General features: G+C 45.4%; 2 protein-coding genes across 2 annotated transcripts in view; both read left to right on the forward strand.

Moving 5' to 3' along the window:
- DND1 (DND microRNA-mediated repression inhibitor 1) overlaps positions 1-24511 on the forward strand; it is a 92654-nt gene that overhangs the window by 61287 nt on the left and 6856 nt on the right. The window lies entirely within an intron of this gene.
- On the forward strand, positions 84-22996 carry LOC309374840 (uncharacterized protein; the record flags this gene model as incomplete). Its single annotated transcript, XM_081920012.1, has 18 exons — positions 84-140; positions 1189-1260; positions 2773-2824; positions 5780-5865; positions 6413-6460; positions 7151-7279; positions 8232-8309; positions 8572-8654; positions 9353-9481; positions 12036-12155; positions 12378-12508; positions 14361-14575; positions 17400-17477; positions 18733-18820; positions 20139-20269; positions 21160-21300; positions 21559-21726; positions 22355-22996. 18 exons carry the CDS (start codon positions 84-86, stop codon positions 22568-22570), a joined length of 2022 nt encoding a protein of 673 aa, XP_081776138.1. The 3' UTR covers positions 22571-22996.

The raw sequence follows: 24511 nt of genomic DNA on the forward strand, positions 1-24511 counted from the left end.
TCCTTCCCCAGTGCCACTGTGATCTGGCTCTCCCATGGCTGCATTTGCCATGTTTAAAAACCGTAAGAGACCCAGCCACCTATATGTCCAGTTTGGTCTTCAGAATCTTTTTCTCACATGGGGGAGAGGGAGGTGTACAGGTACAGTCAGCCTACTAGAAAACTAATAAATCTATTATAAACAGTTTAACAGGTATGACCCTAGAAAGAAACCTTGGATGGACCTTGGATTAATATACTTTCCTTCCTTGGACTGTTGAAAATAAGATGTCATTATAAAATTGTATTAGCTATCCCATGTTATCTTGAAAGGCAATACTCTTTGTAGACTTGAGAAGCTATATCTAATAAAAGGAAAATTATAAAATAAAGAGGAAATGGGACAATGATTCTATGTTGGAAGTCAGCTAGAAGGTGTGGCTTTAGATCTTTTTACAAAGCCACCCTGGCTAGTTCAGATGCTGCTCCCTTTCTGCTGTGACAGGCTTCCTTGTCTGAGGCTCAGGGGCTGAGCTTCAGAAGGCTTGCAGTGCTACCTTGGGTTACATACACTTCATGTTACAGACCCTTTAGGTTACAGACTCCGCTAACCCAGAAATAGTACCTCAGGTTAAGAACTTTGCTTCAGGATGAGAACAGAAATCGTGCTCCTGCGGCGTGGTGGCAGCAGGAGGCCCCATTAGCTAAAGTGGTGCTTCAGTTTAAGAACAGTTTTGGGTTAAGAACAGACCTCCAGAATGAATTAAGTTCTTAACCCGAGGTACCACTGTAATTAGGTAGGGCTCGGAGCCAACAGTTAGGAAGCAGTGAAAATTGCTTCTACACCATGCTGCTTTCTTCTGCAAAGTGCCCTTTTGCCATAGTTGCCATTGCCAAAGATTCACCATGCATGCTCTGAGTGCCACATGAGGCCAGAGTGGTGTATGCCCCCATTATGTTCCATGTCACCTGAATGATAATGGAGGGGTGGGATATAGGTCTTGGTCAGAGCCCAGGAGGCAACTGCCTCAGGTGGCAGGATCTCCAGGGGCAGCAGATCTGGCCTCCAAGGAATGCATCACTGTCGGCAGTGGTGGCTCCCTCCTTGTGGCTCACAAGATCTGCCCCCTCCTCAGCAGTGTCCCCCATGCCTCCTCCACAGCAGACTCTCGACAAATAGGAGGCACTGCTGGTCTCCTCCTAACCCTAGGAAGGCCGCCTGGGGTCTTCACCCACCCAGAGTGATTCAGAGCGGGCCTTTGATTCCCATTTCAACCATCAGGTAAGTTTGATTTGACCACCCCGTCCCTTTCTCCTGCCCTTCTTCCCAGGCTCTCAATAAATCTCAGTGGAAATGGTGTAATGTATGCTACTGTTTTTCTGGGGCAACATTGCACAATAACTGAGTCATGATGTGGACTACGTTCTGCTACACAGTAGGGTTCATAGCTGTCAACGTTTCCCTTTTTTGAAGGGAAATTACCTTATTCCGAATAGGATTTCCCTTAAAAAGGGGGGAAAGTTGACAGCTATGGTAGGGTTTATGGCCAACCACAGCCTCTATGGAATGTGCAAGCAGTTTCCATCTCTATGGGGTTCGTCTCTCTACTCTGGGGCCAGCGGTAACCTTTCACTTTCCAAACAGCATTGCTTTCCAGTGTGCCAGTGTGGAGTGTGTTCCAGTGGAGCCAGTGTGGTGTAGTGGTTAAGAGCGATAGACTCGTAATCTGGTGAACTGGGTTCGCGTCTCTGCTCCTCCACATGCAGCTGCTGGGTGACCTTGGGCCAGTCACACTTCTCTGAAGTCTCTCAGCCCCACTCACCTCACAGAGTGTTTGTTGAGGGGGAGGAAGGGAAAGGAGAATGTTAGCCGCTTTGAGACTCCTTAAAGGGAGTGAAAGGCAGGATATCAAATCCAAACTCCTACTCCTCCTCCTCCTCCTCTTCTTCTTCTTCTTCTTCTTCTTCTTCTTCTTCTTCTTCTTCTTCTTCTTCTTCTTCTTTCATGTCTGCTTCTTTTCTCTCTCCCCTCCCCCAAATTCCAGAATGGGGAACAATCATGTTCTGGGCTATATCAAGGGAGTAGGGAGCATCATCCAAAAATAAATTGCCCCTCCAACTTTTGGGGTTGGGGAAAAGGGGGTTGCGTTCCTGGCTACAGAATGTTGAAATAATATTCCAGAAGTCTGCAAGCAGAGAAGCTATTCCACTTGCAGGCTAAAGCAGAAGAGGCTGTTTGCTGCCTAACTCTTCACACCCAGAAGCCCCAGCCAATGTTACCACAGGGCCAGTTAATTCTCTCCCTTAGCCTGCCTGTCCCATTCTTGCTGCCACTGCCAGGCCCCAACCTGCCCTTTCTAGTGCTTCAAGGACAGCTGCCAGGAAATGCCTGGGCCACAGACAGAAGGATTAAACATTAACGGTAACCCTATCACTCTGGTAATGCTATCTGCTTTTCACAGCTCCCATGTGGAAAGCATTAGGCAAATAAGAGCGCAATACAGTCAGCCATGGATGCTGGGCAGGTATGTACTGCAGAGGGGAGCTCAGCATGAGCTAGTAGACATGCAGGGCATTGTAGAGGACACTCTTTCTAGGGAGCTGAGAACTGTTCTGTCTCCCCTGCACCCTGCTCAAGGTTTCCATCTTCTGTTTGAGTTCTGTGTTGCTATTGATGTCCACCAGAATTTGGGACCTGGCTGCCTGGTTGCACTTGCCTCTCCAAAACAGATTCCCAAGGACTGACTCTCACGGACACCCCAAACTGAGCTGTCTCTGCTGTGCTTCCTTACAGGCTGAACAGGAAGTGCGTGTTCAAGCAGCTGTGGGAATTCGACAGATACCAGGTATGGTACTCAACAGCTGGAGAATGGGAACCCGCTTTCTTTGGGGATGGCTGCACAGCACCAAAAAACTTTGCTGTATCCTATTCTACACTATTCCTTTTTCATATTGGCTAATTACATATAAGCAACAATAACATTTAGGGGAAACAGGAACCTTCTCTGCAGGAACGACCTTTTCTTAGCAAGAATAAAAATGGCCTTGAGGAGTGACACGTACAGATGTGAGCAATGAGAGACTAGCAGGAGTTGGCAAAAGCTAATTTTCCTTGTCCCATTTTTATTGATGGCACCTTTTTGTAATAGTAAAGATTGTCTTCCACTTTGACAATCCCTTCCTGCTTTCAGGTCAATGCTGCCTGCTTACCAGGCTGTCTTCTCCTCTATTTCCATACGTGGTATGGGAAGAAATGTGTGTTGCCTTCTTGATCCAATAATGTCTTTAGTTACTAGGTACTGTTGCACGTCACTTCTCAATCCTGTCAATCTTTATTCTGATTAGAAAATCTAGCTGAAACACTCTGTCATTGGCCCTAAACCACATACATGGCTTCATGATTCACCTAAAGGACCCAGCGTCATTCAGAGACCTTTACAGAAAAGGTTGTGCCTCTCAGAGATTCCAGGGAGCCTTTGGGGCTGAGAGATGGACTACATGTGCTGAGTCTTCAGGGTTCTTGCAAGATGCTAAGGGGGATGTGGGTGTTCCTAAATCAGCTGCATAACTCTTGATTCAGCAGTTCCACAGCCAACCCTATCACATGCTGCATGCTATGCATACACAGTGCTTTTTTTCCTTAAAAAAGTCTAGGGGTACTCTCATTTGCCTACTCATATTGAAATACTGCCCCTCAGTGAGGCCAAATTTAGATTCAAAAATTCTTCAGGGGTATGCATCTCCCAGAAAAAAAGCACTGGGCATATTCATAATTTCCTTTAAAACAGTTTCTCTGCTGCAACTTCCAGTTTATCAAACTGCACGACAATAGTAGGCCACAAGCTTAACACGAGTCAACAGTGTGATGCAGCAGCAAAAAGAAAGTTAATTCAATTCTAGACTGCATTAAGAGAAGTTATAGTCTTCAGGTCAAGGGAAGTAAGAGTACTGCTCTACTTTGTTGTCTTGGTCAGATTCTGTTTGTTGTCTTGGTCAGAGTACTGTGTCCAGTTATGGGCACCACTGTTTAAGAAGGGCATTGACAAGCTGGAAGGTGTGAGGTGTCAGGAGCAGCTCAAAAATAATTTACGCGGCTTCATTGAAGCTAACTCTTTATTCAAGAAACCAGACAGCTCAGGAGATCAGGCCTAGATGGCACAGCAACTCTCCCCAGTAGAACTGCCCCATGAGGCAGTTGTGGGGACTGAAGGTCCCGCCTTCACACAGCTCCCTAAGTCTCTTCCTCCCCAGTTCTTTCCCTATCTGAGGCTCCATTGTCTTGCCTGTCTTGGGAGGAGGGGGAACAGCAAGAGGGGGAAAGCCTGGCTTCCTCACCAGCCTGACTCATCACTTCCTCCTCTTGGCTCCCCTGGTCTCCAGTCTCCCCTTCTGCCTGTGAGTCTGGACTGTTCTCTGCCCCAGCCTCTTCCTGCTTACTAAGCCCTGTTACCTCTTCAGCTTCTGACACCTCCTCCTCCCAGTCTGATCCCTCTGACCACTCGTTGCTGTCCCACCACCACTCCCTGGACTCTGAGCCTTTGTCCCCTGGGGGTTCCCACCACTCTTCTGCATCCAGTCAACCCATGACAGACAGAAGAGGAGGGTTGGACTGAATGACTCTTTGGGTCCCTTCAAACTTTACAATTCTATTATTCTATAATTAATCCTATAAGTAAGGAGTCTGATTAGATCATTTTAACATGGAGATAATAAGTTATGGGGTACAAAAATATATAACATGAATCTCCTTGCCCTTTCTTTGACAAAAGATTTGCATATGGCTGATGTTCTACTCAGCACTGTGGTTAGCAGGACTCAGTTTTCATTCATAATGTGATACTCTGGATGAAACCAAAGACAAAATGTTCCCTCTGGCCTGCGCTAAAGCCTCTCTGAAGACTTTAACCTACTTAAGTTCAGAGGAGTAAATCCAGAGGAAGGATAGACAGCAACACACCTGGAATGAGCTTGGTTGCAGGGGATGCCCACAAAACGTGGGAACAGTTCACCTACTGCGAGATAGGATTCCATTCTAGTTTTTTGTTTTCTTTTGGTCAAGTTAAACTCCAGACTCCTCCAGACTTTCTTTTGTGGTATGTTTCTAGGAGCAGGTCTGCGATTCAAAGCTCTGTGTCTGAGCCCTTTTTCCCCCTTTTTCTTTTTGCTGCTCCAGAACGTTCCCTGTGAAAATCCGCTCTTTACCACTGAATCAGAACAAATGGCAATGTGCGGAAAATCCAGTTTGCTGTTTCTTCTGATTCACCGTTAAAGAGAGGGGTTCCCCAGGGAAAGCAGTAGGGCAGAAAGAAAGAAAGAAAGAAAGAAAGAAAGAAAGAAAGAAAGAAAGAGCATTCAGACATGCAGCTTTAAAGTATAAACCTGTACTTAGAAAGCACAGGGCAAAGTGTGAGCGAGTCTTTCCTTGCTCTTAATCTCTCCTGAGATTAAAGCCAAAGGCAGCATGTGCTGCACATGTTGTCTTATGGATATCATGTAGACTTTACCAACAAAGGTTTCATTCAGCAAAGGCCACTTTTAAAAAACCTGTATTGCTTTCAGGTTCTGCCCATGTTATTGCTTTGTATTGATTCTGGGTGGGATACTTATGAGTCATTTCCACTTGATCTCTTTGTGAATTGCCCCATCCCAGATTTTTCTTCCCATAAGGGTGGAGAGCCTTTAATTAATGACATTATTATTCAGAAATGATAATTAATAAATTTTCTCCCTGTGCCCACATGATGCTAAAGAATAAGGTGGCTGCATTTCTAATTAGTACTCTTGGTTGATGTTCCTTCCAGGCTCTTTGAAACAAGACAGCTTCCTGGTGGTGAACAAAGCTTCTAACCGTCTGATATTCATTAGTAAGGCAGACAAAGGAGTGCAGGTGAGAAAGCTCCTAGACCAGGGGTACCCTCCAGATATTGTTGTACTCCAGCTCCCATCGGCCCCAGCCAGCATGGCCAATGGTCAGGAATGATGCTCTTGTGTTCCCTAGCCCTAACCCCATTCAAGCACAGAGGCAGACACCTCTTGGAATGCTGCCAGCCCCTGAGTTCTTCCAGGCCATAAGGCATTGCCTTATCAGATTCAGAAGACTCACTCTCAGGGCAGTCTCCATCACCTCAATGTCATAAGAGTCAATGGCTCCAAAATAAGGCAGTGGCCCTTTTAGGCGGATAGGTCCAACTAGTTCTAGGCTAGCCAGCCTTCAGTTGGCTATGGGAGATCTGTGCGCAGCTTCTTCCTAGTCGCAAGATACACTAGCCAGCTTTCTCACAGTGATTTGCCCAAGGTCCTGACCGCATCTGCCTTGTCTGTATTATCCCGTGAACCAGACACTGACAACAAAGAAGGATGGGGAAATTACTGGAAGGATTTGAGAGAGACCTCAAATCTTCAAGCACTAATTGAGCACTGCTGTCTCTTTCCAGGAAGGGTGCTTCACCATTGATGGAGTCTTCAGTTTGGACACTGGGCAGGTACAACATACCCAGGATATTGTTCTGTGCAGCCCTTGCAATATATAACTTAATGATGTGCTAAGCTAGGGTGGAACACTTGGTGCACCAATTGTGATTTCTGACATGACAGCTTTGATTTCACAAATGAGAGGTAGTTCTTAGGATATTTTGAGAGGTTCAAGTTCCCACCACCACCACCTAGAGCAGCTGTTGTGGAAGTGTAGTCTATAAATTAATTTTGCACTGTGTGAAGAAATACCTTATTTTGTTTGTCTTTTCTGCCAATTAGTATCACTTGATGGTCCCGAATTCTAGTATCATGGCAGAGGGACTTTATCTCCACCATGCATAATTTTATAAATTTCCATTATGCACTCCCCGGCCTTTTTCCCAAGCTAAGCTACTGAGATTTTCTTCCATGTGAAAATGACAAATGTGTTAGCATTAGCAGCATAATTTGTCGCAAACAAGTTCCAAAATGAATTTGGGGGAGGATGTTTTCACTAAATTATTCAACATTTAATTTGTAAAAACGAAAAAGGAAAAAAGGTTCATGCTATACAGTAGGTTGTATTCAGGGAATAAACCAGTAAAGAGGGCTTCATTTTGTCAAGTGTCTGGAGCCCTGGTACCTAACCCAAGGCCTTATCTGGGCTGATATGCACTAATGCTGGGCATTTAGATGATCATGTTTGTCCTTCACTCCAGGACAAGCTCTTCCTGGAGCAGCTGCAACCTCTGCTGGCCATGGTGCCTTTGGGCTACAGTGTGTCCTTGCTGGTTTGTGAAGCCCATCACGATGGAAGCCAGACACAAATCCAAGCCTTTGTCCAGAAGGTGAGGGAGACTTCTATACTGTAATATGTAGTCATTATGGAATGAAGTTATGATCGGAGAGGATGATACTGTAGATGGCATCTGACTCTTAGAAAGAAGGATGCTACCTATGAGAGCTTTGTTGTTGTTTAGTCATTTAGTCGTGTCTGACTCTTTGTGACCCCCTGGACCAGAGAACGCCAGGCACTCCTGTCTTCCACTGCCTCCACTGCCTCCCGCAGTTTGGTCAAACTCATGTTAGTAGCTTCGAGAACACTGTTCAACCATCTTGTCCTCTGTCATCCCCTTCTCCTTGTGCCCTCCATCTTTCCCAACATCAGGGTCTTTGCCACGGAGTCTTCTCTTCTCATGAGGTGGCCAAAGTCTTGGAGCCTCAGCTTCAGGATCTGTCCTTCCAGTGAGCACTCAGGGCTGATTTCCTTCAGAATGGATAGGTTTGATCTTCTTGCAAGTCCATGGGATTCTCAAGAATCTCCTCCAGCACCATAATTCAAAAGCATCAATTCTTCGATGATCAGCCATGAGAGATTACATGCAGTTCATTCCCCATAACATTGGGGTGGGGAACCTCAGGCTCAGGGGCTGAATGTGGCCCTCCAGTGTTCTCCATGTGGCCCTCAGGACTGTCCCCTATCTGTGCCTCATCCCCAGTCCAAACCCCCCACTGGCCCAATAGCACTTTGCCAGTCTACACGTGAAAGGCTTCAGTTCCATTGCACACTGAGAAACTCACCACAAATCAGCCAAAAGGGAGGGCAGCTCAGAAAACACCTGATTGCATTGTGGGCTGATAATGACACCATTGGGCTGCTTTGTAATAGGTGAGTAAATAAAGTACTGAACAACAATTCCAAAAGGATGCAAAAGCATCAGTTGTACGCAGCCACTTGTGCATGCAAGGCATAAACTCTGATGAGTTGCATTTTTCTTTCTTTCTCCCATTTGTCTTCAGGTAATAGAATCTGTCTTGCAAGAATCTAGCCCTGCCAAAAATAGTACTCAGTACCTCCAAACCATCACCTTTGTCCAGGTGAGCATATCTTGCATAGGGTGGCACCAGCTTCACACACTCAATGCTCTTCCATAAAAACGTTCTTGTAAGTTGCCTGTGTCCTCATTGCTATGCCCCATGGGTCACTGTTCCAAGTATCTGTTTGTTCTGCAAGCCATGGAAGCTGTATTTTCATTTTGACTGATGTGACTATAATAGTTTTTGCTCTTTCGGGTTTGCCATTGCCATTCATCCCAGTCCCAGCTGTATTGATACTTTTCTCACATCCATCCCATTTCAGATCTACACAGATGGAAAGGCTCAAGACCTCCTCAGCCCCAGAAGTCAAGTCCTGCAGGTGATGGACCTCCCTCCGCTGGGGCTGTAAGCATCCATTTCCAAGGCTATGGTGTTGGATTGGTCTTTGTTGAGGAGGAGAGGAAACATTAGCACAGAAAACAGAGAAGAATCTGGGATTTCACTTTTTATTTACTCAGAGATCAGGGAGAATTTCACCCAGTGGAACAGAATATGACAGAGCTGTTCAACAGTGGAATGGACTCCCTTGGGAGGTGGTGGACTCTCCTTCCTTAGAGGATTTTAAGCAGAGGTTGGATGGCTGTCTGTCACGGGTGCTTTAGTTGAGATTCCTGACTTGCAGAGGGCTGAACTAAATGACCCTTGGTGTCCTTTCCAACGCTACAATTCTGTGATTCTATGAATGGCTGGGGAGGGATCTGACTAGATGGCATGCACAAGAAATTTAGTTCAGACAGATTAAAGTTTATCTAAGACATAAGGAATGTGAATATGTTGTTGGCTTTCTTGTCCTGGCACTTTCCCTAGGAAAACTTCAGTGTTTTAGCACTGAATCAGAGCAAACAGCAATTGGGTTTTCCCAGGAAAAGTGCCAGGGTAAAAAAACAACATCACGCTTGACCATGGACCTGTGCCTGGAAAAGGTGGCGTAAATTCTGGATGAGCCCTGAGTTTCTGAGGAACCTCTGACCACCCTCCTCATTATTTCTATGGCAGCCTAATTAAGATGCCTCACACTATCAACTCTCTCCTTCTCTCTTTAGGATGGTGGAAGAAGCAACTGAAGTCGTTGTGGCCAATTCACAAGCTGCCACTCATTGCTACTTGCAGGGGATGTCACTGCACCAAAGTTATTTGCAGAAATCTTTCCAGAAGCAGCACAAAGCAGCCATGTAAGGGCAGCAGGAAGGGGAGTGCTCTTTTGAGGGGAAGAGAGCAGCACACACAGCTAACGCTGCTCAAGATTCTGACATTCTCTCTGATGCACCTTCCTGAACCCATCTTGGAGATCTCCACTCGAGAGGCAGAATATTCGCCTCCTGCACTCTGTGCCACTTGAGGGCCACTTAGAAGTGTACTGACCAGACTTTGGCCTTGCTCACATATGTGCAGCTCATAAGCTGCTTGCGTCATGGATGTGCAGTTTAGCATCAGGAGCTGCACAGTCACTGGTACAATCACTAGTGGAAAGTTGAGACTGAGTCAGCCCACACACTTTTTCCTGGTTCTTCCTAGGCCAGAGGTGGCCAACTTGGTGCCCTGCAGATTATTTGAATGAGAACTTCTACCAGACCCAGTCAGCATGGCCAGTTATGATGGCAGCTGTAGCCCCGAACATTGGGACGGCACCACATTGGCGTCCCCTGCACTAGGCCTTTGGCTTCTGTGACTTACGATCAAAGATTTGCTTTTTAAAGCATCATCATTTCTTGCTGAACCCCAAGGCTATTCTTACTCACGATGACACAAGAATACTTCCCTGCCGATCCTTTCAGTTTGAGGAAGGAAAGAGCTAAGAACTTGCACAATGCCTGCTAGGAACCGATTGTGCAGCTGGCGCTTCACGCCCCAGGTTTTACAGCAATGCCACAGCCATTTCACGTGGTTTTAGAATGTACACAGCAGCATCCCAGCAGTGAGCTGCCCCTTCAACTTATATACATTCAACCTGAAGTTTAACAGACACCCGTCCATCCACAGTTGTCTCTTCTCTGCACATTTGGGACCTTGCATTTCCAGGGTTCGGATCTTACTAATTCAGCCATGGGGCAAGAGGTGGGGTGCTATTGCTTGCTGGGACTGTGAGGGAGAAGGGCCAGGGAAGCACTAGGTTGGAGGTGAGGAGCAGAGATACACACACACTAGTGCCCCCCCTGCTGCCACCAGCCCACTGCCTTCTGCACCTGGCCTTGGAAGACAGTCATGCGCTGCACTATAAGCTGTAGCAGTCCTGGTATGCCAAGGGGTTCCAGAGTATACCAGTCTGTCTGGATGAGGGATGTTGCTTAGGGAAGCGGTGTAGGATGAGGCACATCAATATCTGGCAGAGACCACCCGACAGCAGAGCAGGCCCAGGGTCAAGGATTGGCACCATCAGGCAGTTTGTTGCTAATGGCCCCGATCCTTGAGAGCATCCACTCCCTACTTTGCCACCAACTCTATTTGCTTGCTTGCTTATGAGACACCTTATAAAATAATTTGTCTAGGGAGCTGTATAAAATAATTTGTCTAGGGGGTTGTATAAAGTAATTTGTCTAGGGGGCTGTACATATAAAAGAGAACAAAAACGTAACAGTAAAACCACACTGTAATAAAACCAAATTAAGCTTAAGAGAATCCAAAAATAGCACAGCTGTATTAAAAATAACAGTTGCCCTTGCAAGTGAGAAAGGAAGGGAGGAAAGGAAGTGGCAGCCTTTTGTCCAAGTAACTCCAAACCTTTGCCTGGCTTAGAGAGGTGCACACATTCATTCATTCATTCATTGACTGCTCTTTTGTGCAAATCTGGTATATATTAAAAACTTGTATTTCATTATTTTTCCTTAAAAAGGCGTGGGTTCGTAGCTGCAAATGCATGTCTGGATACCCACAAAGGAACTCAAGTTCCCTGGCTAGCAGCGACCCACATACATTTTTTAAACTACTCTTTTGTGAAATGTAAAAAAGGGGTTGTATTAAATGCTGTGCTAGCAGAGCTCCACTGGTGCAAGAGGACTTCTGCTTCCTCTTCCCTCTCCCACCCTACCTCCAGCGTGCCCTCAAAATCTGCTGTGGAAGGTTCTGCAACCCTCCAGAGCTGATACTGAGGGTGCAGAGCATGCTGGAAGTGACAGGAAAGGAAGTTCCATTGCAGACACAGAAGTCCCTTGCAGCAGCAGAGCTGCAGTGTTGGTTGCAGTCCTCATACTTGCATGCATGCCAGACCTCAGCTTCCAGGAACTTACAGTGAGTGGGGAAATACTAACTGAGGGGAGGAGGCAACACAAAACCACACAAAAACTTCTCATGAAGCACCGTCCAGGAAGCATCAAGGTAGATTTTGGAAGTATATACTTGAGTGCACTCATGTGTGGGCAAAGGTGCACATATGTGCACATGGAAACAGCAACCCATGTATGCATTAACACCCTAGTCTGGAAACAGCCCAAGTCATACATCAGTCCATATAGCTCAGTTCTGTTTGCTCCATCAGGATTCCTGATGCAAGTTAGAAGAAGGCCCTCCATTATCCTTTCCCTCACCGCCATTCCAGAACATTGCAGAGGTGAAGACTGCAGTGGAAATTACACAGTGGAGCATTAACAGTGAAACTGAGTTGCACAATTAGGACAACAGCTTTATGTAAAATGACAATGGCCAGATACTGGTAGTGGGAGCTTAGAGATGGCCATTCTCACCTATCTACCCAGACCATCCTAACCTTCTCTTTCCTACCTTCCCCCTGAGATGTGGCAACCTCTTCACCATCACCATGGAGACAAAAGCAGAGGGTGGTCAGGGGCTTCAGCGTGCTGCCGTCAAGATCTTTGAGTTTTCTGGAGGAAATGAGCAACACTCTGCTGATCCGTAAGTATGGGGTGGGCCTGAGTAAAGGTCAAGCAGATTATCAGAGAATGCGCAGGAAGCACAAGGCCTCCTTTTCTGGGAATGTGTAGCCCCTAAATCTTTGGTACTGGGGTACAGTCACCTTCACTGCTCGGGACTCAGCCAAATTAATTCTGCTTTAAGAAATGTGATTATTCTCTGCCTGCTGGGTGATCTGTTCCTTGCTGCTCTTTTCCTGTACAGTTTTTTGCCTCTTTTCCGAGCTTCATCGGCTGCGGCTCTTCCTGCTGACACGGAGTTCCTCTGCTGGATGTTGAAGCATTTGCTGGAAGAAAATGCCTTCACCTTCCTGCTGTTGTGCCTGACTCTGCCAGGTACCACAGTTACACGTATCGTTTTCTTTTGTATGATTTTGAAGGAAGGTTGTTTTTGCTGTAGCTTGTCAAGCACTATTCCCTTCTCAAGAACATACATGTTCCATGATCTGATTGTGAGGGTAGTTGTTTTTCTCCAAAGACCTGGAAGTAGATGATGTCTCCACCCATTAGATGGAGAAAGGATACTCTGCTTCTGGGCACTTCCTTACCACAGGCTTAAAACAGTTTAATACAGTGGTGCCCCGCAAGACGAATGCCTCGCAAAACGAAAAACGTGCAAGACGAAAGGGTTTTTCGGTTTTTGTGTCGCTTCGCAAGATGAATTTCCCTACGGGCTTGCTTCGCAAGACGAAAACGTCTTGCGAGTTTGTTCGCTTTTTTCCTAAAGCCGCTTGAAGAGGCGCAGTTGCGACGGACCGTGCTTCTCAAGACGAAAAACATCGCAAGATGAAAAGACTCGCGGAACGAATTAATTTCATCTTGCAAGGCACCACTGTATTAATCTTGGGACCCTGAGAATTGCAGTTCTGTGACAGGGAACTAAGGTTCTTATCACCTTACCAAACTACACTTCCATGAGTAATATCAATTTATGATCAATTTACAGCATTTTCATACTCCCCATTAACAATTCATTCTCTAGGTGGTTTGCATTATTCAAAAAACATTGTGCTTTGAATAAGTAAGGTGATTTGTTTGTTCCTTCTTTCTTTTATTTTATTCTGGTGTGCTGAGCTGATTCTGCCTCTTCACTGCAAAAGGGAACTGGAGAAACATCTGTCTTAAAAGTCCTAAGATTTTAAAAACTCACAGGAAGTGACTGTTTCAACCAACGTGAAACATGGTTATGCAATGCATTTTTTCCACTCTTTCTTATAAGCAGCAGTGGTTGTTTTTCAATGGAATTGGTAAGAAAAAACATTGCCACAAACCAAGTGGGAAGTGGCTGCAGCAAGTGTATACAGCTAATCTTCGCAGCCAGCTGAATAAACGCAGACCAGCAGGTGGGTTCTAATGCACTCTGCTGCCACTTGCACTAGAATAAAACACTGCAATTCTCACACAAATAACAGTCTATGTAAAAGAGTTTTAAAACTGTACTGCAATAGCTTTATAAAACAAAAACTACCGCCATGAAATATAAAAATACAACAAGAACATAAAATTAAAACATATCAAAATAAAACAAGTTTTAAACTTGTGGCTGTAGGATAGTTATCCTTCTCGTGTTGGTTCAGATCCAGCATAAGTATATTGCTTTAGGGGAAGATCTGGTTTGTTTTATTAGCAGGAAAGGCAGTTAGTCTCAGTAACCACTGCTGGAAACTGAGTGGCACCTGTTTAATCTGGAAACAAAATCTTTGCAGAGTACTACTAAAGTACTAAAGTTAGCTGTGCTACCTCAGGGCTTACCCTACTTACCTTCCCTCTGCTCTGTCTAGGAACAGTCCACATTTTAAAGCACTGGGTCTGATTGCCCTTTCGCATTTCTTTTTTGCTCTGGAGCTTTCTCTGCAAAAACCTGCTCTTTAAAGCTCAGTTGGAGCAAACAGCAATAATGGAAAACCTGAATTGATGTCTGAGCACTAAAGAGCAGGTTTTTGCAGGGAAAGCTCTGGAGAAAAACACACACACAACCAAATGAACACTTGGGCATAGAGCTTTTAAGCATGGACCTGTACTTGGAATGAGCAAGGCAAAATATGTGTGGATAAGCCCACAGTGTATCTTTATCAGAGTTTTAAAAGAGAATGATGTTTGCCTCAAGTGGTGACTACTGCTCTAGAGGCCAACCAAGAAACCCAGATGTTACAAAGTCTGGCTGAGAGTTTTGTGGGGTTTTCCCCAGATGCTTCTGGAGAAGAGATACGGTCTGCCATCTCACTGACTGAACAAGTGAGGACTGTGACAAAGAAAGTGGCACCAGTCCATTGGGATCCCACTCAGGAGGCTCAGAAACGAAGAGAGGTGATAGGAGAGCTGAGAGCCCAGCTGTCCTTCAAGAGTCGGGTGGAGCAGGAGAGCATGCTCAGCCAGTTGGAGAGGGTGATCAAGGAGATACAGGTAACTGCACAGCATCAGCATAGAGCGATACCTTGGTTTACAACCAGAATCCGTTCCAGAGGGCCAGTTGTAAACTAAAACAGGTTGTAACACAAAGCGTGCTTTCACCAATGTGGCCTCCCCAAATAATATTGGTTGTAATCCAAAAAAAGAGAGGTTGTAATCCAAAAAACAGGGACACACACTTCAGGGTTTGACGTGGTTGTAATCCAAAATGGTTGTAATCCAAAACGGTTGCAAACCAAGGTACCACTCTAGTTGGTATGAACTCTGCATAATGAAGTATTTGCCAGAAATCTCATGCAGCCAGAGTTGAAAGGCCATGTTTGAAGCACAATATTCTGGACTTGCAGAAGACTGGGCAGTTAACTGTAGAATCTCTCAGGCATTCACAAGAATGGTCTGCATTTAATGGACAGTTATCTGAATTAAAGCCTAAATAAGTAGAACACAGGCACCCATAGAGCTCTGCTGAATCAGACCAACAGAGCATCCTGCCTCCCAAAGGGACCAGCCAGATGCCTCCAGGGATGTCAGAAAGAGGAGCCCTCTCCTGTTATTGCTGCCTCGCAACTGGTATTCCATGAGTTTCACATGGCCACTATGAGTAATAGTTGATACAGGACTTGACAGCTGTGAACACGTCACATTGTATTCTAAAACTAAGTTTATTTGCTATATAAGCACATCTTGTGGCCGCAAGTTCCGTAAATTAATTAGGCACCAATTATTTCATGGGTGGATTCCAAAACTTATGTTCACTTTCTCTACACCATGCATAACTGATAAAACTCGAGTGTGTGTCAGTCCCTGTCCCTTAGAAATTTCCCCCCTATGTTATAAAACCTCGAACACATTAGCCTTTCTTTGTAGGCAAGGTGCTCCAGTCCTCCCTGATAATTTTGGCTGCTCTTTCCTTCACTTTTCCAAGTTTGCAACATCCTTTTAGAGATGGGACAACTCCATTTATATGCCATGTTCTAATTGCAGCTGCATTGTAGGTTTGTCTGTGGTCATTGCAATACTGAAACTCAGTTTTAGTCTCCTACTTATCCCTAACAGGGAATTCATCTCACTAAGCTAAATTAAAATTAAAATGTATTTTCTTCTTATAAATAGATATATAAAAGATTTTGAAAAATGTTTAACAATTTAAAAACAAGTTAATTTTGAAAATGCTAATCATTGACCAGTCTCTTACATTTTAATTATGGTATCTAACCTATGTGGGGGGTTCCCCCCTTAATTGCACTGTTCCCCCCCCCAAGACCTTGCAACTTGAACGTTTTGGCTCCCAAACGCCGCAAACCTGGAAGTGAGTATTCCGGTTTGCAAATGTTCTTTGGAACCTGAACGTCTGATGCAGCTTCCATGGCTTCCAATTGAGTGCAGGAAGCTCCTGCAGCCAATCAGAAGCTGCACCTTGGTTGCTGAACGTTTTTGGAAGTAAAATGGACTCCCCGAATGGATTCCGTTCGACAACCAAGGTATGACTGTAATTTAAAAAATGAAAATTCAAACATTTAAAAAAAATCTGAATGAAAAGTGGTTTTACAGTAAATTATATTTCTTTAAATCAGATCAGAACATACGATTTGGCATCCTGGATCAGGTCAGTTCTGTTTCCAAAGAGGCCAGTCAAGTACTTCTGGGAAGCTCAACGGTGGGGAATGGAGGCAGAACTCCCCGTGTTGTTTGTCCCCAGCTGCCCCTGTGCTCCAAGTTTTTACTTTAGCTGTCATAGTGTTTCAGATGCTACATTTTACTAGTAGTTGACGAGGAATCTTATGATGCATTCCATTAAGTGCTTTTGAAGGGATATCCCTTCTCTGGTTTTAAAAAATGAAGGGGTTATCTCACAATCTTAGGGTACACAGTTGTGGTAGATGTGCATTTGTGTAGGTTGAGGTACTTTCCAAAGCTCTAAGCATAGGGCTGGCAAAGCCTTCTTTCTCTCATTCCCATCAGCTGATGGGGAGGGGAGAAGAAAGCCTGCATTTTGCAAACATCAGCTGCATGAGGGAGAAGTCCCTTTTAGATCTGATGCCTGCAAAAACCCAGAGCTGCTTGATTTGGCTTCGTGCGCAGATTGGCTTGGAGGCTGGAGGTTTCCCCACCCCTAGTCTAGGAATAGCATAACCACTGGCTTAGACTAGTCAGTAGGTTGAATATGTTCCATAATTGAGTGAACTGGTAAGACAATCCGGGTGCACCTGTTGCTTTGTGTTGATTTCTGTCACCCGGCAGAATGTGGCAAAAATGTAAAGTACAATGGGCTGCCCAGAACATTTATTATTATTGATTAAATTTATATATCATCATTCATCCATAGGGCGGTTCACAACAACATTTCTGTTTCTCCATGTTGCAAGAAATTTCAGATAGGGTAGGGGTTGGTTCGAGCGTGTGTGCATGTGTCCCTATGCAAAGGATACTGGCAGGAGAGAAATGAATTGCACTTTAAAACTCACATTGTGCCAACTCAGGGCCAGTCCATCCATGAGTCAGCTGCCTCAGGTGGCAGAATCCAAGGGGCACCTCCATGGGCATGACTCCCCTCTGTCCCCGCTGCCAGAAAAGCAAGGAGAAGCGTCTGTGGCAGCTTCCGGCTTCCAGAAGATCTTGGAAGCCACTGCTGCCATTCAGATTCATTGAGTCCTTCTGAATGGCCATAGAAACTAGTGGAGAGGGTAACCACTTGCATGGTTTTGCTTGCTAACTGTTTGGCTATTACAGCAGGGCGGGCTGGAGGGCTCCAAGAAGCGTGCCCACAATAGCTGTAGACAATTTTGAGGCTGAGGAATTGGGCTCGACTGTTTTTAAGGTTCTGAAAAGCCAATGCTGGAAGAAAAAGAAAGAGGCCTCAGCATATGAAGCAAAGGCTACTTCTCCTGAAGGCAGGGTAAGTACGTCTCAGGTATCTCAGCTTATCAGGCCCACCCTGCAAACTTAGGGGAATAAATGTCTTATCATAGTATACGGTGTAGCAGGAAGCCCAGTGTAGAAGTTCACAGTGGAACTGTCAGGAACCCAAAAACTGTAGAAGTACCTACATATGTGTCAGGGTTTCTGGGAGAGAGGAGGAGATGACAGAGGAGACGGAGAGCGAGTGGGAGGAGGGGCAGAAGGATGAGGAAGAAGATGACGGAATTCTGAGGGAATCCACGAGTCTGAGCAGCGAGTCAGAGGATTCTCAAAAGGGGGTTACCTTAATCAAGCAAAAGGGAGGAGAAGGGAGAAGCGGAGAGGAGCCCAGTGGAAGACAGACGCAGCAAGAGGCGTCTCAGCCGGAACGGAGTAAAGGGGGTGGAGTCGTCAGCCTCTCGGAGGGAGCAGGATTAGGAGAGAACAGAGAAAGGGGGTTGGAGCAAGGTGTTCAGCCGGAAAGGGTGGAGAGCAGAACAAGGGGTGGTGTAGCGGTCGAAAGAAAGGTCAGCAGCAACGTACGCGCGCCAAGTTCAAACGTAGAGGCGCGCGGAAGTGGAGAGAGCTCAGGGGAGGAGCCCGGCCCTAAAGCCAGAAGGAGGGGGGAAGAGGCGGCAGAGGATTCAGCCTCAGGCGAGTCACGGAGAGAGGGAACCCAGGGGGGCAGGAAGACCCTGCGGAAAAGAAAGGAGAGGAAGAGGTGGTCTAGAGCCAGGCTATTAAGTTGGTGTGGAAGAGGGGAGGAGTCAGAGGGGACTTCAGCGGTCTAACGTGACAGACGTACGGCCACGATGCTGAACTGTACGAGAAGCAGAAATCTTCAATAAACTTTTCCTGTAAATAAACTGCAACGGAGTGAGGTCTCTTGTGAGCTGGGACCCGTCCTGGGTGGCCGTGACAATATGGTTTAGTCTTTATACAATTAGCTTTTGAAGTGCACTGGCCCTTTCATTTGGAAAAGTATCTTATTGCATCTTGTTTATTATTTTAGGAATAACAAAAATAAGCAGCGTTACATGAAAGTGCATGTATGCGTGTTTGAGAGGGAGTGGGTGTCTGCCAACCCCCCAGTCCTAATTGAGCAAACCAAGGAACCTGCTAGGCCCAAAAATGTCCACTGCAGTCTCTTTCAGTCTCTGTGTGAAGCGGGTTCAAGGTAGAGAGAATTCTGTTAAGATACCAGTATCATTCCCACTCTGTACTTTGAATCACTTGACTGTGTTCCACTTCAGGGTAAAATTACATCAGATATGGATGATGGGGGTGAACTTGGGAATCAGCAAAGCCAAGATGATACACGGCAGGACAAAGAAACATCAGGTTTGAAAACAATTAAAGGCCGGAATTACTTTGTACCTATCTGGAGGTGAAACAGCTTGATAAATATATCGATAACTCATTGATTTGTAGGATAAATTAAACAGGTGATCTTTAAACCACGGAACAACAATAAAGGCATGAAATAGATAAACTACCACCATCCAAAGGCCAGGATGAACAGTTGCAACCTAAGTTATCTGACAAAACATGTAAAGTGCCAGGCACACTCCTATGAGAAAGGAGTTTCACAGTTTGGGGGCTGCCACAGACAAGACCCTATCATGAGCCACCACCACCCTGAGCTTCTAAAGGTGGCAGCACTGCCAAAACTTTCTCCATTGATTTCAATACCCAAGCTGGCACATATTGGGGGAAGCGCTCCTTCAGAAGTTTGGAGTCAATGTTATTTACATTAAAATACATGCATTAAAATAAGCACCTTGAATTAACAAAGTTTTCAGGATACATGTACTATGAGTCGTTTCTGCCATGTCAGACACCATCCTGGCTGCTGCACTCTGCACTAGTCGTGGGCCCCAAACCATCATCAATGGCAGCCCCACGTAGAGCACATTGCACTGCCAGTAGCCTGTCAGCAGCCTGTAGGCTACTGGAGCATGGAATATAGTGGATAAGTCATCTGTCCCAGAGAGGCTGTAGCTGGTGAAGTAGGCCTAGCCACCCCGGCCACATGGGATCTTTGTTAACAATGGTGGATCCAAGAATAACTAACAGGTCACCACAACACTCCCAGATTCGGGAAAGCAATCACACAAAATGCGAAGAACTAATAATTCACAAGTGCTAATTCATAAAGTTCTGCTGCAGAGTACTGTATATAAGAAGCAAGTATTAGGAGATAATGAACTGAATCCTAATACAACTGCAGTTGAGATCACAGCCTGATATCCATCACACCTGACTCACCCAGGTCTACCTGGCTGTCATCACTCCCCATTCCCCCCCACCCATGGACCATCTCTGGCTACAATCTCCACTCATGGGGCCCTGCCTGTGAATCACCCAAAAGACAATCCCCTTTGGTATTGTCCTTTCAGCTCCTACAGGAAGCAATCAAGGGAAAACATGAAGTGTGGAAAAGAAATATGGATAGAGAGATGGTTTTACAGTATATAAACAACACACTGTAGGGCAAAACATACTAATATAAATCAGCTATCTTTATATGGCGGGAGGGGGAGGAATTGGTACATTTTATTTCACCATACACAGCAAGACATCCCCTTCCTTGTGTCTAAATATTCTCTTATCCCTCCTTGCTACAAGGTTTCTTTCATACAAGACTTGTTTCTGACAGGAGGTGGCAGCATCCCAAAGATCCAGCTTGAGCAGGTTGGTGTACTTCAAAGTGCCATGGAAGACAAACCTTTCACTGCTGCAATGCACAGAGCCAGAGACTTGAGCGAGGCAACTGAATCATCCAGCCCTGTAAGTGACATGTGGGAGTCTCAGACCATGTGCCTGAATCCAAGTCCTCAGAAGACTGGGAAGATTTGATTTCACCAGCAGCAGCGAGATTTTTCAAGTGCCATGCACTTGAATTGCTTGTGAAAGTAACAGGAGATCATGAGTTTATAGTAGCTCACACCTGCATCATGGAATATGACCCCTCAATGTAAACAATTGCCCATAGAATGCTGAAAGTATATGACCACTTCAACAGCTTCTCCCTAAACACTTGTGTGAACTACTTTTAACTACTAGTAAAGGTAAAGGGACCCCTGACCATTAGGTCCAGTCGTGGCCGACTCTGGGGTTGCGGCGCTCATCTCGCTTTATTGGTCGAGGGAGCCGGCGTACAGCTTCCGGGTCATGTGGCCAGCATGACTAAGCCGCTTCTGGAGAACCAGAGCAGCGCTTGGAAACGCCGTTTACCTTCCCACCGGAGCAGTACCTATTTATCTACTTGCACTTGACATGCTTTTGAACTGCTAGGTTGGCAGGAGCAGGGACCGAGCAATGGGAGCTCACTCCGTCGCGGGGATTCTGAACCGCCGACCTTCTGATTGGCAAGTCCTAGGCTCTGTGGTTTAACCCACAGCACCAACTGCGCCCCTTTTAACTACAAGTAGTTGCATGCTAATTGAAATGTAATATGAACAGAGGCAGCCACACAAGGCATGCATGGTGATTTCCAGGACATCCGTTCAAATATTTCATGTGTATACTTTATGTAACTCAATGCACTCTTGCAAAGAGATTGAGCTGTATGAACAATTATTTATATTGCTCTGAGAAAACCAGAGATTGGAGAAGATTTGCTTTGTGAGCACTTATTGCAGTACTTTGATCTGTCTTCCTGCGCTGCTCTTTTTCAGAGCCTAGTTGGTGAGCAGCACCAAGACACAAAGGGGAGGTTCTCTCAAGCAAAAACCCGGTGGCAGCTTCTTCAAGAGCAACACCATCTCCTGATACAACAGGAACTTTTGAGAATGGAAGAGGAGCTGGGAAGTGAAGAGGTGAATAGTTCCTGTCTGTGGTGGCAGGAGACCAACTTATCAGCTCCTTGAGGAAGCAGACTGTGTGTGGGAGAGAAACATGCAGCAAGGGAGGGCAGATGAGACAAGGGCTTTCCTTTTCCAATCACCCAATGCTGGAACCAGTACCAGCAATTAACATCGTAACTAAACAAATTCCAAACCTCTGTTTTATCTGTCCCATAGTCTGCCGTCTCACAACAACTCATCTGAAAGGTTCTTTCTCTTCCCAAACTGCAGCTTCCTCCAGGCCAGCAAGGAGCCATGCTCTGGCAGAAAGAAAAGTCTCGGCTGATTTTGCGCATGGAGGCATTGCAAAGAGAACAGGCAGAAGCAGAAAGGGATCTGGAGGAGCTGTACCAAGAATGCCAACGAGAAACTGAAACACAAAAACAACACATCCTGCAGGTCAAGAGAGCTGTCAGTTCAAACTAATCTTGGGGAAGGGTCCTTCTAAGTTTCAAAGCAGTCATTGTTTGGTGGCGCCTTTGAGATGGCAGGTTTAACTCAGAACCAGCTCTTTTGTTTCATTGTTTGGAGGTTCAGTGGGAACCTTTAGATTCAGGGAATCTTTAGGAGTGACAGACCTCTAGTGGCAGCATCAAATAAGGGCTTCAGTTGATTGCGTGAGAGAAACAGCAACCCTCTGCAACATTAGAAGTTTGAAATAAATATCAATATAGCTGACCGCTTAGCAGCTTGCCTGAAGGACTAAAACACGTGATTCCAGTGGTATAACCTCCTAAAGAGCCCAATTGATTTTTCTTTTTTTGGAGCTGGAGCAAGAAAAGTCTATGTTACAATAAAAACCCTGCAATTCCTTTATTTATTGGATCACTGGGACATCTCTCTCTATATATACTTGCTCTGCAGGGCAGCAGTAGAGGAAGAGAGCACAGCTTCAGTTGTCAGGCCAGGCTATTTCCTGTTGAATGTCTAAGAGAATGGGAGAGTTCAGCAGTACTAGATGATGCCCTTTTCATGCCTTGACCTCTCTCTTTCATCTACTAAAAGGCTTGTTGAACTTCTTTTACAGGTATTCCAGGCTTATAGGAAACATGCTGAAGAGCATATAGATGTCCTTGAACAGAGATATCGAAAGCTGCTCCAGGAGTCCCTTCAGGATGCTGTTCTCCTTTCCACTCAGAACCAGCAACTACAAGCTCAGAAGCAACTGGGCTACATGGAGAAAGCTACCCAGACTGACTTCCAGACCCTTACACAGAGCCACGAGAGAGCCTCCCCAACCTAAGAGCTTGTGTTTGTGCTTTGTAATTTCATTTTTATGTGCTTTTGTCACATTAGCTTTCACAACTAAGGTATTGCTTACACAAAGTTACCTGAAATCTTGTCTCAGCCTAGGCAAACATTTAAGTACTTTAATGATGTTTCATCCACATTTGCTTCCTTGTGGCCAGTACTTTATGTCACTCACATGCTGAAATGTAAAGAAAGCAATGGTTGAAACTGAAGAATGATCTCTCTCCAAAGTAAATTTGAGAAGGCAGAATGGCATTCTATGACAGGAACAGAGATTATCCACATCCAGCTGGTTCAATACCAGGCAGAGGGCCTTCTCGGTGGTGGCGCCCGCCCTGTGCAATGCCCTCCCATCAGATGTCAAGGAAATAAACAACTACTGTATCTGACTTTCAGAAGACATCTGAAGGCAGCCCTGTTTAGGGAAGTTTTAAATGTTTGATGCTGTATTGTGTTTTTAACATTCACTTGGGAGCCACCCAGATGGGCGGGGTAGAAATAAATAAATAAATAAATAAATAATAATAATGGAATCTCAACTAAGACAGGAAACTTGTTTCATTGGAACAGATTAAAACTGAGTAACATTCAGTTTTGAGCAAACACGGGTTGGATATATGAATAGACCATTGGCATACCCTTCTATGTGTGGCTTCCGTGAAGGGTGCTTGAATCCCTCTCAATCTGATCTGATTTGGGGATGGAAATGGCCTCAGTGGCCTGGTTAACAACCTGCAATGTATGATGGGAAGGTGGCTCTTGGACCACTTGCCAGTTTCAAAATCATATAGTCTTTTGCATTTTCTATTTCTGTGCATTGGTTTGGTAGATTTGGGCTGTGATGTGGGGTAGAACACAGGACACTGCTGTTCTGGGATGGTGGGTTTCAAAAGGTGGCATTAGAAGCTACTACTCTGCCCCTTGGGCTTGGGGTTTAGTATTCTACCTGGTCTCCATGGGTTGGTGTTGACCACCAAGGTAGTATGGAAGACTGGTTCCCTATCAGAACTAAGTCATTCTCGAGTAAGTTTAATGCTACAATGCACTTCTACACACCATGCATTGAGCAAAACTTTGTTCTGAATGGCTGGAGCCCACAATACTACCTCTTCTCATATGAAACTATTACCCTACTGGAAGGGTGTGTGTCCAGTTAGCTATATTTTCTCTACCACATGCTCAGATTACTGTATTTACTTGAATGTAATGTGCACCTTTTTTGGCTGGCCAAATTACAAGGCGAAAATTAGGGCGTGCATTAGATTCGATGGCACATTTACGGTACATCCTCCAGCAAAAAAAAATTGGTTTCAAGGTTCTGAAAATTAAGGTGCGCATTAGATTTAATGGAGCATTAAAAAGGTAAAGGGACCCCTTACTGTTAGGTCCAGTCGCGGACAACTCTGGGGTTGCAGCGCTCATCTCGCTTTACTGGCCATGGGAGCCGGCGTACAGCTTACGGGTCATGTGGCCAGCATGACTAAGCCGCTTCTGGCGAACCAGAGCAGCGCACGGAAAAGCCGTTTACCTTCCTGCCGGAGCAATACCTATTTATCTACTTGCACTTTGACGTGCTTTCGAACTGCTAGGTTGGCAGGAGCAGGGACTGAGCAAAGGGAGCTCACCCCGTCACGGGGATTCGAACCGCTGACCTTCTGATCGGCAAGCCACTAGGCTCTGTGGTTTAACCCACAGCGACACCCGTGCTACATTTGAGTAAATATGGTCTTATTTGGAGTTAAGGGAAGTACAGCTGTTTTTCCCTCCGAATGTGTAGGTTCACAAAGGGTCTATCTAACTTAAATCTCTCACCATAAAGTATTGGTAATATACATGACATTACTGGTAAAAATATTTGTTTACACCTGTCCCATATTAGCAAGCAAATATTTACTATGGAACCCATAGTAAATACTGTAAGCCAATCTTCTCT

The sequence above is a fragment of the Podarcis melisellensis genome, assembly GCF_964234715.1.
Source record: "Podarcis melisellensis genome assembly, chromosome: 7".
In the NCBI taxonomy this organism is placed as follows: domain Eukaryota; kingdom Metazoa; phylum Chordata; class Lepidosauria; order Squamata; family Lacertidae; genus Podarcis; species Podarcis melisellensis.